The 20,843-nt window shown below is 38.1% G+C and overlaps 1 protein-coding gene across 6 annotated transcripts in view; it reads right to left on the bottom strand.

Annotated features, from left to right (window-relative positions):
• Positions 1 to 20,843, bottom strand: part of STARD9 (StAR related lipid transfer domain containing 9) — a 97,985-nt gene that overhangs the window by 47,902 nt on the left and 29,240 nt on the right. For all 6 annotated transcript variants that reach the window (XR_009207920.1, XR_005701289.2, XM_040066790.2 and 3 more), the window contains exons 4-9: positions 10,202 to 10,318; positions 8,411 to 8,443; positions 8,261 to 8,322; positions 7,668 to 7,780; positions 2,332 to 2,401; positions 23 to 95 (exon numbers count right to left, since the gene is read on the bottom strand). Coding sequence is in view for 4 of the 6 variants with exons in the window: in XM_040066790.2 (XP_039922724.1) it covers positions 23 to 95; positions 2,332 to 2,401; positions 7,668 to 7,780; positions 8,261 to 8,322; positions 8,411 to 8,443; positions 10,202 to 10,318 (468 nt within the window). In the remaining 2 variants the exon portion in view is untranslated. The remainder of the gene's footprint in view (positions 1 to 22; positions 96 to 2,331; positions 2,402 to 7,667; positions 7,781 to 8,260; positions 8,323 to 8,410; positions 8,444 to 10,201; positions 10,319 to 20,843) is intronic.

Genomic DNA, 20,843 nt, shown 5'->3' with positions numbered 1-20,843 from the left:
AGTTGGGTTATTTTTAGCTAACCTGAGTGTAGTGGATGGTGAAGATAGCATGGGATCTGCTGCTGGCATTGTGAATATGCGTAGCTGCTGTGATTCTAGAAAGAAGAACGAACCATTCAATTACAAAGGGTTACTTCCCTGTACTCACAGAAATCATAATCAACAAATACAGCAGATAAATGAAAAATGTGAAACTTGGAGAATATGGCAGGCTGCATTCTTGGATCTGATCCCTGAGTGTTTGGCAGAGAACATGGAAGGGTGAAAACTGAGGATCAATTAGAGGTGTTTTTTCCTATCAGCAGCACTCTGAGGAGATATCTTAAAGCAGCCATAAAAGCAGAGGTATAAGGGGTGGCATAAGCATGGAACACAGCAGAGAAGTACAGCCAGCAACAGCATCAAACAGCTCATCCCCACTAAGAGAGTACAAGCCCAGCACATCTTCTCCATTTGTCCCCATTTTTATCCCCTGGCATTTCCAAAGGGTTCAAAATCCTTCATACACCACTTCTGGGGTTCCTTTACCCTGATACAGCTCTTTTACACTGCTAGGGGAGTCTGGTGGGACTAACCAGTCCATGCATGTGAGTGCTAAATGAAGGCTGGAATTCCCTGTGTGGAGCTTGCTTGACTCTGCCATGGACAGAGCGGTCAAATGTCTCTCATGCTGACCCAGTGCACTCTGGCAAGCAGGAACTGCTCACGGAAGGAGGAGCAGCAGCACTCTCCCATTGCCTCAGTAATGCAGATTTCTGGAAATTCTACTTTCTTTATTGTTGTTTTAATTAGAAAAACCCAAAGAAAGCAGGATTTTGTCCAGAGCAAAAGCAAGGACACACATTTTTCTCCTTTGAGCTTGGCTCGAGTATCAGCTATATGTGCAGCCTTCATCATCAGTTTTACCAAGCCTGCTCTCAACAACAGCAGGTGATTTTAGTAGTGCAGAAAAGGACTGCGGTACCATGCTTTTGTTACAAACCCAGCTGTCAGAGCACTGCAGAGACCAGTTGCACTAGAGAGCAGAGAACTGCAGCTGTGTGCACGCTGCTGAGCGCCCAGGGCATGAGGGCAAAGCCAGCACTCTCCTCCCTGTTCTCTGCTTCCTAGACCTCCTCCACTCACAGACATGTGAGTGGCCACTGCCAAAAGCTACAGGCAGCTGAGCAGATCGTGATTACGAGTAAGCCAAAGTTGAGGTAGCAGGAGAACACCAACTAGTCTCCAGAAGCTGGAGGAGGAAGACAAACAACTAGGTAAAGGGCAGAAGACAGAAAACAGCCCTACAGTGGGCAGAGAACTTAAGGGCACAGCACCAAAGTTTATAAAATAAATGAGAAAAAGATAGTGCTCCAAGACTTGGAGGAGGAAGTGTCAGTACTCCTCCCCTCCAACAATACATAAGGTAGTTACAGAGCAAGTTCACATCTCAATTACTCACAACCCATGTAACCCATGCATTCACCCAGAATTTTGTTCTACTGACATAGTCTCTTTTTACCATAAAGCTGCATCTATTAATTGTTACATGCAGAAACAACAAAGCTTAATCCTGATGTATATTCTATGGGGGGTTTTTTGATAATGCAGCTCACTTCTTATTTACTTGCCAGAATCACTGTTATTCTAAAACCTTGACTACTCTTATGATGAGACTTCATATCAATCTTGGAACTGTGATTAGGATTTGGAGGACCCTTTCAAATATAACTCTTTTCCATTACTGTAATGGCACCTGTAAAGAAAGATATTCAAGGCTTCTTGTCAAAAAGTGTCTTAACTAACGAGAGCCAAAGTCATTGGCTTCACCAGTGTTCCAAATCCCACAGTTCACTGACAGCAAACACACAATTTGGACTAGGAAGTTATAGAAATAAGACCAAGTAATTGTAAACCAAATACTTTAAGAAAATAAAAACTATACATTATATTTTCAGCAGTTTAAAATCGCTGAATTATATGACGAAGTGAGTTGAAAGCTGTCCAGTCTAAAGAATCATGAGCAAGTGAAGGGGAAAAACAGATGTCTGTTTATAGTAAAATGTTTTCTTGGCTTGCATTTTTTATCACAGACAGATGGAGGAATTTCGTGGGTAAGCCAGCATAAGATCAGTTTTGAGGAAATAACTTAATGAGTGCTTGTAGCTCTTGGTCTGGACAATATGATGATAGGTAACATCTCATGTGTGTGTCATGTGCAGGATCACTAACTCTGACATCCTGTCATCACAAAGCACTGGCAACCAAGTCAGTAAAATAACCATCAATGAAATCAGCACACAGTGAACAAAGAGTTAAGTACAGATGGAGCTGGCTTGTTATGGAAAATACCTTTTAGCTATTCCTTCTTCCAGAAGTTTAACAACTTGCTTGTAGTCCGTAACTAAATGTTGAGTCAAACCTGCCAAAGATTCAAGAAGAATTAAATATTTAGCTTTCTCAGGAGGTTTCATTCAGTTTCTCCAACAATTTACCCAACATCAGGAGAATAAGGATGTTCTGCTGAGATGACAGTCTATTATACATGCAGTCTCTCAACTAGAGTAAATTTTATTAAAAAACACAATTATTGCATCTTTTAAAAAAATAAAGCAAAAAAATCTAGTTCATCCTTTGGATGTGATGACATTAATATAAAAAACTTCTCATACCTTCAAAGATCAGACCTTTTTTATCTGCACAACATTGGTACTTAAAAAAAAGTATAACGCTAAATCCATAATAAATTTCCAGCTATGTCACTGCTTCTACTTGGGTACGGATCCTATAAAAAAGATTTTGACTATTGCCTCTGCATGATGGCTCTGCTCAATGCAACTAAATTAACTAGGAACCAACCCCTGTGAATATTTATCACTTAGTTAAATAGGCTTTAGCCTGCACTTGGGAATCTTCAAGCACTTTTCTCCTCTGAGGGCTTCTTGAAGGATCTCCCCAAATAATGATATGAATCATCCGGCCTTTTCTTGTCTTCTCCTTGCAGTTTGTTTTTGGTTGGTTTTTACTTGTTTGTTCTCTACATTTGGTTCTATTTTTAAGGAGGGGAAAAGCCCCTAAAGAAATGAGAGCCTGCTGTGCTGGAGGGGTGGTCATGAGCAAGAGCGCCCCAGTGGAGGGCGGTGTGCGGCTGTGCTGAGGCACTGCCCGCTCCCGGCAAAATGCACATTCCAGCACACGCACAAAATCATCCTCAACAGGCTTGTATTCCCCATAAAGCCAGCTTAATATGCCTTGTCGCCGAGGATGATTTATCATTTGTGCTGCAGTGACCCCTTAAAAAACACCTGAGTTGGGAAGCAAGTCTTTGTTATACCACAGCTAGCAAAACGCGCCTGTGCAGAATGTTTTATCTCACAGCTGCAATCCAGGGCAACTTCCTCTCTCTCCGCAGGTTTAGGTTTGGATTGTTGTACTACAGACCACAAAAGGGTGGGTGAAGGAAGGGAAAGTAATGAAAAAAAAATTGATTTATTTGGATCAAATAATTTGTCTACCCCCAGCATGTAAGTCAAGATTGATATGAAATTCAACAAGACTGAAATAGGTAGTTCTGATATTGTTAGAGTCTATCCTTTCATTATAGCAGCTTGCTTAACTCTAAATGAAAGCAAAACCTAAGACAAAGAAAGGATTTTACTTCAGACCTTTAGTAACTGATACATATAAAGAAAAAAAAGGTTTTTGGATCACACATACTTTAAAAAAACCCTAACTGCAGTGTGTGTGTGTGTGAACACTTGCACACACACAAAGTATAGGATGATTTTCAAATAAAAGTATTTCTTCTGCTCTCTAGAGTCTCTTTACAACACATTAATTCCAGACGTCATCACATTTTCCATTTGAGAAAGAGGCCCATTATTTTTCCAGCCACACTGGGATCTTCAAAGCTCAGAATATGGAAACTATCATACATTGTTTTCCCAGACCCCTTTTCAGGGTCTTATTTAACTGAATAAAAATACCATTATAAAAAGGAAGCATGGAAGAAATTCTTACCTGCCTACATTTCCCTAAGCACTGGAATTGTGAATCTAGCAGAGAATTTAAAACAGTTAGCTTTTTAATAAGGTAATTAAATATTTTAAATGTTGCTTGAAAAGAAATGATGAGGTGTTCTATTGGCTGCCAGAAAAAGAAAGGTTATTTTCAAATCCCATAGAAAGATCAAAACCACTTGCTCCTCTAGAAATCTGCCTTGGACTAAGAAAGGATCTCCCCTAGAAATCTGTCTCAGAGTAATAAAATAGATTGCATCATTTCCTGATTTAAGAGAGGCTGATTCCTTAACAGTGCAACCATCTGTGAGGGAGAAGTTTGAAACTATTCCAATCCAAAGCACTGAAACACTTTCAGCATTTTAAAGGCTACAATCTCTCAGCCTTTACTGAAGAAAGGATGGGTTGGAAAACATTTAAAATACTTAGTGTTCAGAGCTGGGACTTTCTGACTGGACCTGCAAATGGAAAATGCATTGCCCAGAGCATCTCAGCATCCTCAAAGGGATTACGTTTTCTGATTTTCCCCTCTCTCTAATCTTCATCCACAGCTAACTGTACTCCAGATGTCATTGACATAAAACACACAACTAAAACTAATGTACACTGAGAAGCTCCCGATAAGAGTCAGCAAACCTGAAAATTGCTGACTGCTTGCAAGAAATATGATGCAAATGCAGATGCCAGTCCTTAACTTGCTTGATCTATGGAAAACAAAGGAAAATTTCTGAGCTTTGCTGAAGTTCACCAATTTCCTTTCTCCCACACAATAAATTGCCTGGAAGTGAAACACAAAGCAAGCTCTCCTAATAAACTTGCTGATAATTTTGATCTCAGCTGTCAAGCTATTGGAAATATTATTCTTGCACTCTGATCCCGCACGGAGAGACTACACATAAAATTGCCAAAGATTACTTCATACTTCATAGAAAACCCTCATTACAGAGCTCAGCAGTTTTTGATTGCAGCAATACATTAGTGCAGTTGAGAAGGGCTTCTTGTGCCAGTGTTGAACCTCTTCACAAGAGGCTTTCTTGAATTTGATCTTATTAAAATCAAGCTGCCTATACTTCAAACTTGCATTCAAGTCACTGCTGCTTATTTTTGATGTGAGCTAATGAATGCAGTTCCATCACACTTTGTCAGACCCTTTTCTCAATAGCCAGTAGGGCTGTCTCAAGTAAAGCAAACTGTCACAGTTCTCAATTGCATACTGCATAGGCAAATTTATTAATATATATTTGTATACACGTCTAAAAAAAAAAAAAAAGAACTCTTATCTCTTGCCCTAAACCACTGACTCATCACCCTGAAATTACTTCACTTCATGTGGTCTCACAACAGCACCTAATTGCACCCCGTGGTGTCTTCAGCAGAGAAAATATTTAATTTCTCATGCATGTGATCAGTTATTTTAAAAAAACATGAATCATGCTTACCATTGAAAATTAAGTTTTTCTTACAGGCGTTAACACAATTCTATTTTGAGGCTGTCATGACATACAGAAGGAATGAATAATCTAAAATAAATTATTCAAACTGAATGTACAAACATGGCCAAAAGTGGCAAACATTATTTAGGGTAATCTTTTGCCATTATGTTTTCCTTTTCGTTTACAAAATCTAATCAACTGGGAAATTTATTGGCATATTTCAGAACTCTAGCATAAAATTTCTCTAGTCAAAAATTTTAGCTCCAAGAAAGTGAAAAAATCCTTATTCAGAATGGCTTAAAAAAACCCCAAAAAACAAAAAATCCGCAATAGAAGCAAACAAACAACCCTCCCCCCCAGCAAACCTCACAACAACAACAACACCAACACAAGGCGCAAGAGAATTGAAAAAGAAGTGGCAGAATTGGCCTGGAAGGTTCTTGATGAAGACAAAACAGTGACAAAAGGCAAGCCAGCCCATTGGCAGAAGCTATAACTTTATTTTCTTTTAAAACAGGGAAACACCGTTATATGCAGCCAAGGAACCACTGGAGATATAAGGCCTGAGAAAAGAAATTGACAAGGAAGGAAGCAAGCTGTTTCAAGACCCTTTCTTGTGCGGTGAATGCGCAGCTGCTAAATGAAAACAGTTAGTGACTGAACTCCACCAACAATGAAGTTTTCCAATAACAAGCAGGTAGAAAGAGAATCTTGGAAAGCTCTCAATAAAAGCCCAATCTGTGAATCTATGAAAAAGCCAAAGCCTATGAATCTGCTTTTCAAAGAATTATGTTTGCCATACTAATGAGAGCATCAATTCATCTGTTATTTTCCAAGTCTCCTGATGCGCTAGGAAAGCATATCTGAAACGACCACAATGTCTGATAGGTCCTTGTGTACAGAACCATGAAAAGTTCGACACTTTGCAAGTGCAGATTTCAAACTTTGAGAGGAGGAATTGGTAACAGCTGTGGGCTGTTAGATGCATGACCAATAGGTTGTTAGATATATGACCAATGTACTATGACCAATACAGCAGGTGTCCAAGGAGTCAGAGCTGGGCTCCATTCCATCAGGCTCCATCCAATCGCACAGTCATGTCACTCTGTCTGTTCTCACATCTTCCTTTAATCTCTGGAGGAAGGGTAACTATGTTATGTGTAATGCCATAATAAAAAAAAAAAAAACTGGGAGAAAAGTCAAGCAGGGAGAGCAAGAGAATGATTCAGACAAGGAGTCTGTTTAGAAGCCAGGACAAATCACTATTTGCTCTGATGTGACAGGATTCATAAAATTCTATGTGACGTGCATTTTGTGTACTAAGTGCATACCCCCTAGGTATTACTACTCACTTGGTGGCCAGCCAAGCAGTTGCAGAGTCAGTGGTACCAGAGGCTGCTCTGGAATTCTGTCCACTGGATGTAAGGCAAGAAGAAAAGGAAATGTATGCATTTACTTTGTAAACAAACCCCCAGTTTGGAAAACACTCTTCTTTCTGATCTCCACCATAAATCTACTTTGTATGAGTTTACACTGGTGCACTGATTTTGAGATGTGATTTTTGTCAGCTGTTGGTCAGGTACATGGCAATGTAGCTGGCAAACTTTACACCAGCAGCCAATCAATTTATGAAATACCAAAGGCCAAACTGCAGCTTAAAGCTGTATCAAAACTGAAAATAAACTGGAAGTAAAACAAAAATGAGAGAGAAGGCAAGAACTAAAGTAAGAAAGACAGCTGAAAAAGCTGACAACTGAAAATGAAGCTTATTAGGTTTTCACTTGGGTGAGATTTTAATTGCTTCTCAGAGTCTGCCCTGCAACATCAAACAGTTGAATTTATTTACCTTTTGGTTTTTTTAAATGTATATTCTGCTGCCAAGGTATGAAACAGGTATGAAGGAGGCTTAGACCGGCCTGGAGAACCCATTTAGAGCAAATGTTGGTAGATTTCTTGATTCAGTTAATATTTCTTTAAAATAAAAAAAGAAAAATAATATGGCTCCCATATGACCTGTGGCTGGAAAGGCAGACAGTGCAGGATACCCAGGCAGCAGGATAACAGAGGCAGAGCTTTCAGTGTACTACAGGTGGTCATACAACAAGAAAAACGTTTGAGAAAAGAATAGCAGAGGCAACTGAAGAGCAGAGGCAATCACAGTCACACGCAGAGGTACATACACCCCTGACACGCATTTATTTGCAGTTCTGATGCTAAATGTGAACCCCACTCTCACCTTGTACATAAGGCCCTGTTTCAGGGTGCTCTCGAACTCGAAGCGTGTAAGGTTTCTTTCGGTCTGACTGCTTTAACAAGTCTCGGACACGCTCATTATAGATTTCAAGAAAACTGAAAAGAAATTAAAAAAAAAAGGGAAGTTAAATTCGCTCACCAAAACAAAACAAAACAACAAAAATCAAACCCAAAAGGAGTAATGGTATATTTAGTCAAACTGACTCTTACATAGATTTTTTGCACTAGTTGGCTCAAATCCCCAGATTTCCAAACACAATGCTTTATTAGGGCCAAGGGATCAACGAATAAGGCCAGAATGTAGGATTATGGCTCAATTTAGGAGTTAAACAAAGCAAGTAAATTTTCACTGCATTCTTATTTCAGCTGTTTATATAAAAGTGATCAGACAAGAATCCGAAGACCTATACTTAGATGGAAAACTAAGTCCAATGCTTTCTCATCGTTCCTCTGTGCTTTTCCCCTACTATTTTCTAAGAAAACAGAAACAAAATAAACTAGTCTTTACTTTGTTCAGTGACAGGAGTATGTTGTTAAAAGCTTTCATATTGTTGTCCAAAACAGTGACACACTTACCTGACCTTTACCCTGCACGATGCCATCTGATCTGAGTAATCATTCTTCCTTGAAAAGAGGCCCTTCACAAATGAGAAGTTTATGTAAATTTAAAATACATTAAGAAAATCTAACCGCTTAACAAAAGCAAGTGAAGAAAAAAAAAAATACCTCACATATACGAGGTGTCAGCCCAATGGATGCCTTCAAATAATAAACAGGAAAAAAAAATTAAATAATATATTTTCTGACACTCATGCAAAACCTATTTTTAAGCAAAAGCCAAGTTATAAGAAAAGGACAATCATAGTGCAGTAATGATTGTATGGTGCATTACAACACAAACATAACATTTTTGGGTTTTCTTTATTCTACTTTTATTTCTTCATGCTGTGGCATCACAGAGGAACCCTGAAACAGTTTTATATTCTAGATCTATAAATTTTGTCTCTCAGAGAGAACAGGATATGGGGCTGCTAACGATCCCCAGACTAGGTGATTTAAATTTTACCTAAACAGTCTACACAGCACTGAAGGGGTTTTGTGTGATGAACTCTCCTTATGATTGCTCACACTTCAGTGACCGCAGTGCCAACACACCCTGGGAAAGACACCAGGGCTAGGTGGATTCTGCTTGCTGAATAGCATGGAAGGCTTTTTAGCAGAAGGCACACTTGAAACCATGTTAGAAGGAGAAAATCCAGTTCATCAAACAGGCCACCATGGACAAAAGTTCTGTTTATATCAAACACTGGAACACTGTTTCACAGTGAACAATGTTCTTAAAGATCAGCTCAAAGCAGTATTGCATTGGAGAAAGAAGTGACTTTTTTAAGCAAGAAATCTCTTACAAACACAACACCCAGAATTTTCCTTGAAAATAATTTCAAGTGGTGGCCATTCTGAATTGCTAAGATACTTTCAAAATAGGATAACACAAATATCCTACTTCGCCACCTATTAACCCAAATTTTAACAATTTTCAGGCTTTTTATAGAATAAAACTTGATTTCATATAAAATTAATAGAGAATCTGTTAATAATGTAACTAAATCCTTGTTGATGCCTATTGAAAAATAAAATTTTAAAAATACAAAGTCTTGTCAAAAGAACAAACTATGTTAGAATAGGCCTCTTATCTTTGGGGTTTAAACATATTTTGCCCTTACTTCACTGTAAAAATTAAATCCCATGGGTGTAGAAAATACTGGTCCACTTATGCAAACTACTTTTTTTTTCTCTTTTTTAGCAATATGTTTCAGCAATAGCTAAGAATCTTCATGGATAAAAATCGAATTGCCTTCTGTTGCAGCAAAATACAGGAAATCATCAACTGACTCCATCAATCTGATTAGCAAGATTAAAATGCATTTTAGGTGATGCCTGGTAGACAATCTTAAAATGTAACAACTTCCGTAAATTCCATTCAAATGCATGTCAAAACTGGAAGTAAAGCATTACTTTCCACAGACCAATATTCCAAGTATAATCAAGCCTGTTACAAAACTCTTACTGTGAATTATATCCAGTTTTATTTGTGACAGTAACTTAATCTCATCATAGGTCAGATTGCCAAAATATCACATAGGAGTGGATATTTTGTATTGTCTTGAGGTACAGTTTCTAAGATCCAGAACTATTACAGGGTACTGATTTTTTTTTTTTTTTTTTTTTTTTTTTTTTTTTTTTTTGTCTTCCAACTCTGTGGTAAGATTCCAATGTAGTAAGAAGATTATCTAATAATAAATATTCAAACTACACTATACTTTCTAATATTTTTACCTGATATGCTGTTTTTTATAGTAAATGTAAAGGTTCACATTTTATACATTTAAAAACCAAATAAAACATGTATAAGCATTCTGCTCAACAAGCACCACAACCACTGTTTAAAAATAAAGCGATGTTTCTGCTAGACATCCCGCCCTCAAGCCTAAGTTTAAAATGAATAGCGTAACTCACAGGTGTTCCCATCATTGTGTAAGTTTTTCCTGAACCTGTCTGTCCGTATGCGAAGAGGCAGATGTTGTATCCTCTAAATGCACCAGACAACACAGAAGTGCCAAGGTCCTGGAACACCTGAAAACACCAAGAGAAATAAAACAGTCCATGAACAATACGTCTCCCTGCAAACACTCTTCATCACCTGCAGATCTCGCTCTTTTAATAACTCCATGGGAACGAGGATCTTCACACATTTTTCTTTCTATTTGATCAGAGTCGATGTTGAGTGCTCCGCATTCATTTGTTAGATCTTCCTTTAGATACTGGTATAACCAAAGCAGAGGGCTGACAAGGAGCAGTAGTGTTTAAGCGCTTCCCTGCCTGCTATCTCTTATATTCAGACTATGTGAATTCTTGAGGATCTTTCCTACCCCGAGTGTTTACAGTTCTCATCATAAATGTGAGAGAAAGTCATGATCAAGGCTCTGTGATGCAACTACATAAACTCGGCATAAATATCAGAAGCAAAGTCTAATCTGCACACAGGTTTCACCCAAGCAGTATTTCTATCTAACCCATCTGGTCAGTAAGTGACACCACCAGAGGCTACACGCTTCATCTTCACACCAAACAGACAGTGGCGTGTCTTTTTCTGCTCATTGTATTACAGAGACAGGACCTGTTACCACCAAATCCTTGTCAGCCCCTCAGGACTTCCAAAGCTTGCACTGGTTGTACTGAGGCTGCTAAAGCTGCCAACACTGCCAAACTACCCATACAGCAAGATCTAACCAGTTATTCCTTCTACTTTTCCTGCTCTTTTTTTTTTTTTTTTTTTTTTGTCGGTCCACAGGTGACCCACATTGTGATCACATTCTTGGGACATCAAAGCCTTGCCATAGACCAGCTGGAAGGAGACCTAGTAAGGTTTTCCAGGAAGTGAATTGTGAATCAAAAGGTTCCAGCTGGCAGGCTGCCAACCCCTCTGCACACTTTGGCCTTGCAAAAGAGATGTTACAAGCATTAATGGTTTCGCTGCTCACATGGAAAGCTGGTTAGTAAGTACATATAGAGAGATGCATGGGATTTCAGTGTTTCAGTGCTGTGAAATCTCATCCACTGCCGAGTCATTTGCTTCTCCAGCAAACAGATAAATGTATTAAAACTGATACAAAAATCAATAGAAAAAGAAATCATAGATCACCACTTTACCTAAAGTGCCCAAGAAAGCAGATTGAAAATCCTCTCCCCAGACTTTAGTTTTCAGATCGTATTTCAACTCAGCCATGACAAGATGCTAATTTCCAGCAGAAGAATCAATAACATTCCTATTTGGCAAAATTTCACTATCCCTATTTGTATTTGTAAGGGTATGTGGCATGTCAGAGCATCTGCTTCACTAGGATCATCAGCTCAAGAAACTTTCCCATTCAAAGCATACGGAGAAAGCCATGAACAAAGCACAGGGATACAAATGTAATAGACAAGGTATAAAAAAATACAGAGACCAACTCTCCAGTCACTACTGGAGGCCATTAAGAAACTGAAGCAGAGCTTTGGAGAGGGCCAACCTGGACTTGACAGCCAATAATCTAGAGGGGAAAAAAAGAAACAGGAGGATTTGGGATATTTGAGTGGGGTCTGCAGGGCTGTGTAAAACTCACCAAGGAATGTTTAGGGTGAGGAGCATTAAGGTAAGGAATATTAATTTGGAGCAGTCCAAGCTGTTGGTCAACGGATTCAGGACAGGGCTGCTTCTGAGCACATCCACATTTGCTTGTGAGCAGGAGATTGGGCTTTCAGGCAAGGAGAAGCCCTGCAGAGAGGGTAAAAGGGCTCAGGGTCCAGAGAAAGTTATTCTCATGTGAATTGTCCACTGAACACTGAACTTTCCCTCAGCAGAAGCACCACTAGGATCTCTTCCCTACCCGGTTAGCACGTAAAACTTGCAGGACATCTCTAAGAAAGGACACTTAAGTTCAAAGGAGAAAGTTCCTCCTGTGTGAGCACCTCCATGAAATCGGTATCTGGGAATGTGAATATAAGGGGCAGGAGGAAAAATCTGATCTAAATTCAAGATGGCAAGAAGTAGTTCTGAAGATTGATGGAGGACTGGAACCAAGCAGTATAAAGGACTATGAAATTACAGGATTAATTATCTTGAAGTAAGGGAAGCCAGGCAATACTGTGCCTATTTCAGAGTATCAACATTGAATAAATTCCTGAATTTTGCATGGCTCATTGTACTAAAAGCAGCTGGAGGACTCCACATCGATTTAGAAACCCATACCTCACAGGGGAGAACCTCTTACAAGAGGGATAAATGCAGCCTAGAGAAGTTTCTTCATTCTGTGATAATTTCCTCTTTAAGTGCTCTATTCCGTTCTGAAAGTTCACAATGGATCTTTGAGAGTTAGTAATTGTGCTAAGTATAATAAAATGAAATCTTCACAGGTGTCAAGTTTCAGGATAGCAACACTAATCAGTGTTATCTGGACACTGAAGCTGGTATTCTAGCACAACAGCATTTTACTTCTTGCTCCGTTTTAACAAAAGTTAAAACTTTTGTACAATGTTGTGCAATTCATTTACCATTTACTCTGCTCTGAAAGAAGAGCCTCTAACCCCAGTCTCTGTTAAAGCTGTTACATTTACTCTGTATTAAATACACATAGTTACTAAGACATTTTAATTCAAATATGTTTCAAATCAGACATTTTTAAATTAGGCCTTGAGAGAAGACATATAACAGAAGCAAAACTGGATAATCTGGAAACAGTGACATAACCCTAGGATGGTGATGCATCAGAATTTTGAAAAATTATTTACTGAATTTCTATTAAAAACTGATTTGTGCTGTTTTGGTTATTTCTGGTAAATTTCTCTCCTTTTGTGACAATAAATTACAATTAATTTAATTGAATATAACCTCTATTCAGTCAGAAAAGCCTCTTTGTTTTGGTGTACTACAGAAAAAAATGGAGAAATCAAGCACAGCAATCAATTTATTACTTGTTTAAAAAGGAAGGAGAGTAATTGAAATCAAAGCTTTTTCTAATATCAGAGGCATTAGTCCAAACACCCATCAGCAATAATAGTTGCAGATTATACAAAAAGTCCTCTAAAGCATCTTTCTGGGCATATGTACTAGCATATTTCATGATACAATAGATTGAATCACAGATTTTGCTGATCACGAGGTGGGGGTGGCAGGGAAAAGAAGATCCTTCTGGGATTCTTCCAAGTCTCACATTTGAAATGAAACTTCAGGAAGATGAGGTTTTTCAAGGCACACGAGTTGGATATGGTTTCCTGCAGAGAACACACCATTTGACTGAGACAGCTCTGTTTTCCCTGCATGGCTGCTCTGCATGACTGGCACTGTTCACTTTGTCCCATGCAAGAATGAGCCCTTCAACAAAGCCCTAACTGGCTTTGCCATGTGCTTTCCCTGCACTTGCCCTGCTGTATGTGGTCCACACCCCATGGTGATCTGTGAAGTATTCTACAATTTATCATCTGTCAACGGTCTTAACAGTGGAAAAAACCCATGCCTTTCTGAAAAAGTTATGAGGAGGTATTAAGACAACTGTCAAATTATCACCACTGAGATAATCCTATTTAAAACTGAAGGCTAGAAAGACTGATTATTTTTTTCTTTTGAAAAACAAATGTATTAGAGGTTAAATGAATGTGCCACTCTGCAAACAACCTCTGAAACTCTTTTGGAAATCAAAAATTATGAAGTATAAACTAAAGTCAGCATGGTACACAGAGTAAATCCACAGCAAAAATTTGCAGCTAGTATCAGGTCACCCTTGACAAGAAAATCAGGATTTATTACTCAATTCAAAACAAAATATAATTTGGTAGAACAAACTGAGATACGGTTTTGGGTTGCTTCTTCAAGAATGCTTGAGAAATTTAACCTTTCCTTACAGTCCATTTTTAAAAAGGGTATATGAAGAATATCAATTGGAAATGCACCTTGTCTTACCAAAAACATAAAAAAAATGGAGTAGTCTAGGAGATTTCAAAGAGGGATACACCTATCCTAAGAAACAGTCATGACCAAGTGACAGAAGACATCTCTTCTCCCCATTGCATGAACCTTTGTAAAGCGAGTTTCACAATACTAAAGTAGTAAAACTCTTCCTTTTTAGAAATTGGAAACATATTTTGAAATTTGATTTGTGAGTAATAAGCATAAAAAATCTTTTTCACTACCAGAAGATTTTTAAGAGGTGATCTGTTCTGATTCTTTCCCATTTGGATAGCAGAACCAGAAATCTTCTCTCAGCTCTCCTTTACAAGCTTAAAAGTCAAAATTTATAGTGCGTTTTTTACATCTTTCTTAAATTTTCAAGACACTGAACAATACCTTATTTATTAGCCTGAGATTATATCACATTTTATCACATTAGACCTGCATGTCTGTGTATAAGTATGCATCAGCAGTCAGATGAACTATATTTTATTTTTCTGGAATAGATTTTGTTCTACTGCTAAGAAGTAAAATAAGGCACGGAGCATATCTAGTTACTCATCAAAAGTGAAAGAATTTTCAGATTTCTTTTATTAACAGTAATGATTTACGACTTTAGTTTACACTGAAATTTTTGCCCAGATATTAAAAGAGTGAAGCCCTTTGTTTTCAAATTCTTCTTTTTAAAAAGGCCTATTTATTTTTGAAAATCAAGTTTTAGCATATTCTGTTTTTCCCAACTGCCTGTGCATATTATAAAGACTTTTTTTTCTTTTATGCTCTTTGACTCCTTAGTTATTATCAAACCAACAGCCTGTGGCTAATCCCTTGAATCCATAACCTCTCTGTTAGTGACACACACTAAGACAGACACAAGTGTGCTGAATGTCAGTTTTTCATATATTCCTCCAAAAGGCTGGACATAATTAAACTGTTCTCTAATTATTCAAAATAATGCTACTGAGTTTGTGACACAGTTAGTATCAGTACCTTTGACTTTTCTTTGAATTCCTATGCATTGAATAGATACACACCTAGCGCAGCTGATGACAACAAATACATATTTTTCACTGTAAGTGGAAGGGGCTCTCTTCATTCTCTGATAGTGTCCCTCAGATTAATAAATGCTTTAATTTTGAAGATAATGAAGTCATTCTATCAGAGATGAAGGTTTGGCAATATAAACTTCCCAAGCGTAAAACTTTTCCTTTCTTAATCCAATCTGGATTGCAAGAGGAAAAGAAAAAAGCAATTGTTTTAAATGACAGTAAATTGACTGTTATGCTTCAGGGTTTAATAATTTGGGAAACTGAATGTTTTTCCCAGTCACTCAAGCCAAGTCTCAGAGTCATGTGAAAAAAATATCCCATACACTTCCAAGTACAGCATGTAATGCCAAGTCTGCAAATGTAAAGGATCAATATTGATAAATAACCATTTTCTGGTACTTGAGGCTTTTTTTCCCGTAAGTAATTTCTGGAAAATAAAACTTGCATTTTGCTTTGAGAACAATGAACAAGCAAGGACTAACTTTGACTGAACCACAGGAAAAGGGAGGGGAAAGCAGAAGGAGGAAGCTACAACTTTTAGGAGTAACAAATTAATAAAATAGTTTATCAACTCTTATTTTGACAGCACCTATTTTCTTATTTGCCAATGTCTGAAATGGTCAATGTATAATAATAACATTAAGACACTAAATCAAACTTGGAAACCTCAGAAATTTCAATAGTTTATTTGGTAAAGGCAAAAAAAAAAAAAAAAAAAGGGAAATAAAAAAAGGAATTTTGAATAAATAAAATTGCTACTTATTACAAGCATAGTCCACAAGCATTAACACTGACCACTCACCAAAAGAAATCCAGTTTTACTGCAAAATATTAGGCTAAAGTTAGAATACTAAGATAAATTCCCACAGTTAATAAACAGGACCAAAATCAAATGATAATTATCTTCTTGCACAGGACAATTTAAAAATAGCCTTTAGAATACCCAAGTTAAATGAAAGTGGAAAAGGCTCAACTGAAGCAAGACACACAGCCAAAAGCTACTTTTGACCACAGAACCAAAAATGACTTCATAAATGTTGAAAAAACTCAACTGCCTGATTTCCATCAAGGATTTGCCATGCAAACAAGATACGGGAAAACTTCCTCAGCAGTAGATAGAAAGCTTCAGAGTATCAAGACAACTGCAGCAGACGCAGCTACAACATGAATTAAGTATTAAAGAGTTGCTATTATTTACTATACAAACAAAATTACACTCAGCCAATAGGTCAGGGCAGTTTGAGCAACTTGATGAAGTAATCTGTGGCAAACAGATACTCCTGCAGTATCTGTCTGCCACAGTCTCCACTATGAACTACAGATATGCTGCAGCTCATATTTGGTGTGTTTTCCTTCCAGAGTCTTGGCCACCTCAAGCTGTTGCTGTTTGGGTTACAATTAAATCGTGTTTAATTAAATTAAACACATTTACATCTCGAATGTAGCATCCAAGACTCAGCTTTAAGGTGAAAAAAAAAATTCATTAAATAGAATTATACAGAACTTAGCAATTACTGCCAATGTAATGAAAACTTTCATCCCACAGTCTTTACAAATCCCTCAAAACGAATATAAATAAAGAGGCAGAAAGATAATGCGAGGAAGGAATATGTAAAAACAAATCTAGGAGGCTGTTCCAATAATGCAGGGCTTTTTTTGCACATGTTTTGTCTTAACAAATATTAAACAAATGTCAGCCGAAGGGCTTTCTGTGCATGGCCAGAGAAAGCACAAGCAAAGGGAAGCACATTATGCTGATCACTTGCACAGAACCCTCCGCTGTGACATTTGGATTACTTCAGCAACATTACTTCTTGGTTTGAATGGGATAAAGCGGAAGGGGGGAAGGCATCGGTTGGCTAGTCTGGGAAGGTTTTCTCTCTCTTAACAAGAGGCCACAGCTTCACAACCAGGATTATTTCTTTTCCTTCTCTCTATCCTGCCTTTTCAGTTTCTTTTTCCCAGTCCCACCGGAAGCAGGGCTGTGAAAGGGACGGCTTCTCTCCAGCTCAAGAAGCTTGGCCCCTGGCAGAGGCATTTGCAGCAGAACTTAAGAGACGGTTCTGTTCTTGGCTCTGCCAACAGACTTCCTGTGTGTCCTTAAATCCCTTTGTGCTTTAATTCTCCCTGTGAGAGATGACAACAATGATTTCTTTGTTCATCTTATCAGGTGTAATTTTTTTCCAGTGGAAAAGATGTCTGCTCTGTGTGGTAATGTACATACACTAAGCAGCATGAAAATTCAAGCTTGATTAAGGTATTTAGGAGAAACTGTAAAATAAAAATACTGGAGGAAATGACAGATCTATTGCTCTTGTGGGGGGAACATGAGAGAGCCTAATCAGAATCCAATATTCTGAGTGGTAGCTTTACATTCCTGCCACTTTAATGCTGAATTATACAATCATGAAAATACACCTTAGTCACTCATTAAAAAAAAATCTCACATTTTGAAATAGGAAAAAAAATCTGTGCTTGGCACATCAGTTTATCTAATTTATAAGTGTTGTGATAGAACCTGAACTTTTAAAAGTTCTAAACTGCTTCATCACCAGGGGCACAACTCTCTACTTTTTTCTTTTTTTAAAAAATTGCTGCTATTCTGCTGTAAACATCAACTTGTGTATTTTCCTCTACCTGCACAAAAGCACATACCTCTTGTCTCTTTTCCTTTTGAACAGGGATTCCTATTGTGTTATCACTGATTTATAGATGAGAAATTTTAATGTAATAGCCATATAATCCAAACTCTACAGCATTTGACACTACATCAATATTGATTTAGCTCAGTCCAGCTGTATTTGTCATAACAAAGCTTTCTGCACTGAAAATACACATGACAATTTTTGGCTTTATTAATGAATACTTTAAGATTCACACATAACATTTTGTGGTTCTGGGGTCTTTAAAACTAGATAAAAACTAGTAAGCGTCCTTAGGGAAAGGAAGAAGATTGGAAGCAAATGTCTAGCAGCACACAACTTGCAACACTGTCTACAAATCATTTAATGAGCAGATGAGAGACTAAGTGGTTTCATTTCTCCATCCCAGGAACCTGGGACTACAGGTCTGAGTGCTGGGTTGGACGTCAGAGGTACAGATTTTATTTTTGTGCTGTGAATCTCCAACAGCAGAACTATAACATTGTGACTTAGACCAGCGCCAGCAATACCCCACGAAGGAAAATTTTTGCCTGAGTTAATTCTGGACCAGACCATTCAACAATGGAACCATGGGGGAAGCTAAAATCTTCAGCTTTTCAAAAGCTCTAGCAAAGGCTAATGTCACAGCTGGAAGAAGCAACACAATATTCTCTACAGTCACACTGTTTTACTCCACGGCCAGATGTTTTAGACATCTCATTCCCCTGTCCCAGATATTACTTCATACCAAAAAAATAATATAGGTTTGTCACTCTAAATGTTGTGATACCATCGTTATCTGTGCCTGAATGACCACTGAAAAGAAAAAAAGAATAAAAAAAAGGCAGAGAAGTTTTACTGATGTCATCTTAAAATGAGCAAAATAATTACTGGGAGAGTTAAGTGGGGTTTTTTATAATGAATTATATCTCTCTTGCAATGAAGAGAACAAGGAATAAATAATGGATTATAATGAAGTTATAAATATCCTGAATTTTCTCCCACTGCTGCTAGCTCTTGGCTAAGATCCCAGGTCATTAGCGGATGTCTGCGATTCCATGTGAAAGGAAAGTAAAGAAAAACAACATAAAATCACTTTTTTTTTTTGGTACAAGATAGCAGAGATAAATACCAATTCTCATCTGTGTCTCTGAAAATAACTGCCCCTTAGTTTTATGAGAAGACTGACGATGGAGATGGAAAAAAGATTGTTCCTTGACTTTATTAACAAGAGGTAGAAGGAAGAAGTAGTGATTTGAATTTTTCAGTAATTCAGTGAGGGCAAACAACTGTTTGCAATATTCAGACACCAGCACAATGACACTATCAAGGCAGAATTCTGATTTTTTTCCCCTTCAGCTGGAAATGGATATTCTCTTTTCATATGTCATCTAGCTCAATTTGATATTTTTGCAATTAGATCACCAGCTTTTAAAATTACAACACTGGAAAACAATTCTTAAGCCTATAAAATATACTTTCCTAGCAATCAGCTTGTTTTGTCACCTTCATACAAGAGACCAAAAGAAAGAAAAAATTAAACAAAAGAGATGACAAGACATTGAAAATAGTTGTTTATATCAGTAATTCTTTTAAAATGCTAGCAGAAATTCTACAAGGCATATTCTGCTTTTAAAACTATCACCAATGACTGCATTTCAATGATACTCAAACCAAATCTACTCCACATCATGCTTCTAGAAGTAAATTTTCTGCATTTGGCATTATTTAATCTGGGGGGAACTTTGCAAATGCTCATGGAACTCACTAGTGCTTGGTCTTAACTGTGCCTCAGATTTCAGTTTTTTACAATCGCAATGATGAGACTCATTGAAACCAACCTGTAAGCTGATTGTACACAATATAGACATATATTCTGTTTATAACTTGGGATGTTAAACAAGTCGTAGCAGTATGTTTTGTTAATAAAGCAATGTTTGTAATCTATAAAAAACTATATTTATGCTGTTACTGCACAAACCAGAAGCATCGGCACTTTACTGCAACAGTTTCTTGTTTAAAAGATATGATGCCCCCGTAACTGGGGAAATGAGAAGGTTTAAAGGACACATTATAAAATACACAGCAGCTGTATTCTGCTTCTGTTTCACAGGAAGAAAATACTCCTAGCTTCAGGCAACAGACTTAAGACTATATCTGTTTTAAGCATCAAAGATATTTTTATTTCTGTGGCTTGCTAACTTAAAATAAAGACATAAAAGTGCATGCCTTCTGACAGGGACAGTTTTTAGAATATCTGCAGGGCTTATGGGTACACCATACCTTGGGTAGAAAACTGGCAGGAGAGCCATGCCCAGGGAGCGGCAATCGATGGAGCGACATCCATCTGGCAGCCGGTCACCAGCAGCGTTCTCCAGCACCCGGGACTGGGGCCAGTCCTGCTTAGCATCTTCAGTGACCTGGCCGAGGGGACTGAGTGCACCCTCAGCCAGGTCACAGATGATGACAGGCTGTGTGGGAGCGTTGATCTGCTGGAGGGCAGGAAGGCTCTGCAGAGGGATCTGCACAGGCTGGATAACGGGCCAAGGCCAATCGTACGAGGTTCAGCAAAGTGAAGTGCCAGGTCACATACAATCAATCCATGCAGTGTTACAAGCCTGGGAAGAGTGGCTGGAAAGCTGCCCAGCAGAAAAGGACCTGGGGGTGCTGGCTGACACACACACTGGACCATGTTCAGCCATTGTCAGTCAGCAGGACCAAAAGATTTGTGGATGGGACAGCTGGGAACACGGCCTAGTGATAAATGAGGTGGTGCTACGTTGACTGTTGGACTTAACGATTTTAGAGGTCTTTTCCAACCCTAACAATTCTGTAGAACAGCTTGGACCTTTAAAGGCCATCTACTCCACCCATTCTGCAATAAGCAGGGAACGGTGACACTTCCACTGAGTAAACGCCTTTACAGCAGTGGGGCTGATTTTATGCCTGTCTCTTGAAACACCTACCTGACTGGTCTGAACAAA

Source organism: Hirundo rustica, chromosome 6 (assembly GCF_015227805.2).
Source record: "Hirundo rustica isolate bHirRus1 chromosome 6, bHirRus1.pri.v3, whole genome shotgun sequence".
NCBI classification, from domain to species: domain Eukaryota; kingdom Metazoa; phylum Chordata; class Aves; order Passeriformes; family Hirundinidae; genus Hirundo; species Hirundo rustica.
The sequence above is the reverse complement of the archived record's forward strand: the minus strand, read 5'-3'. Positions and strand labels throughout refer to the sequence as shown.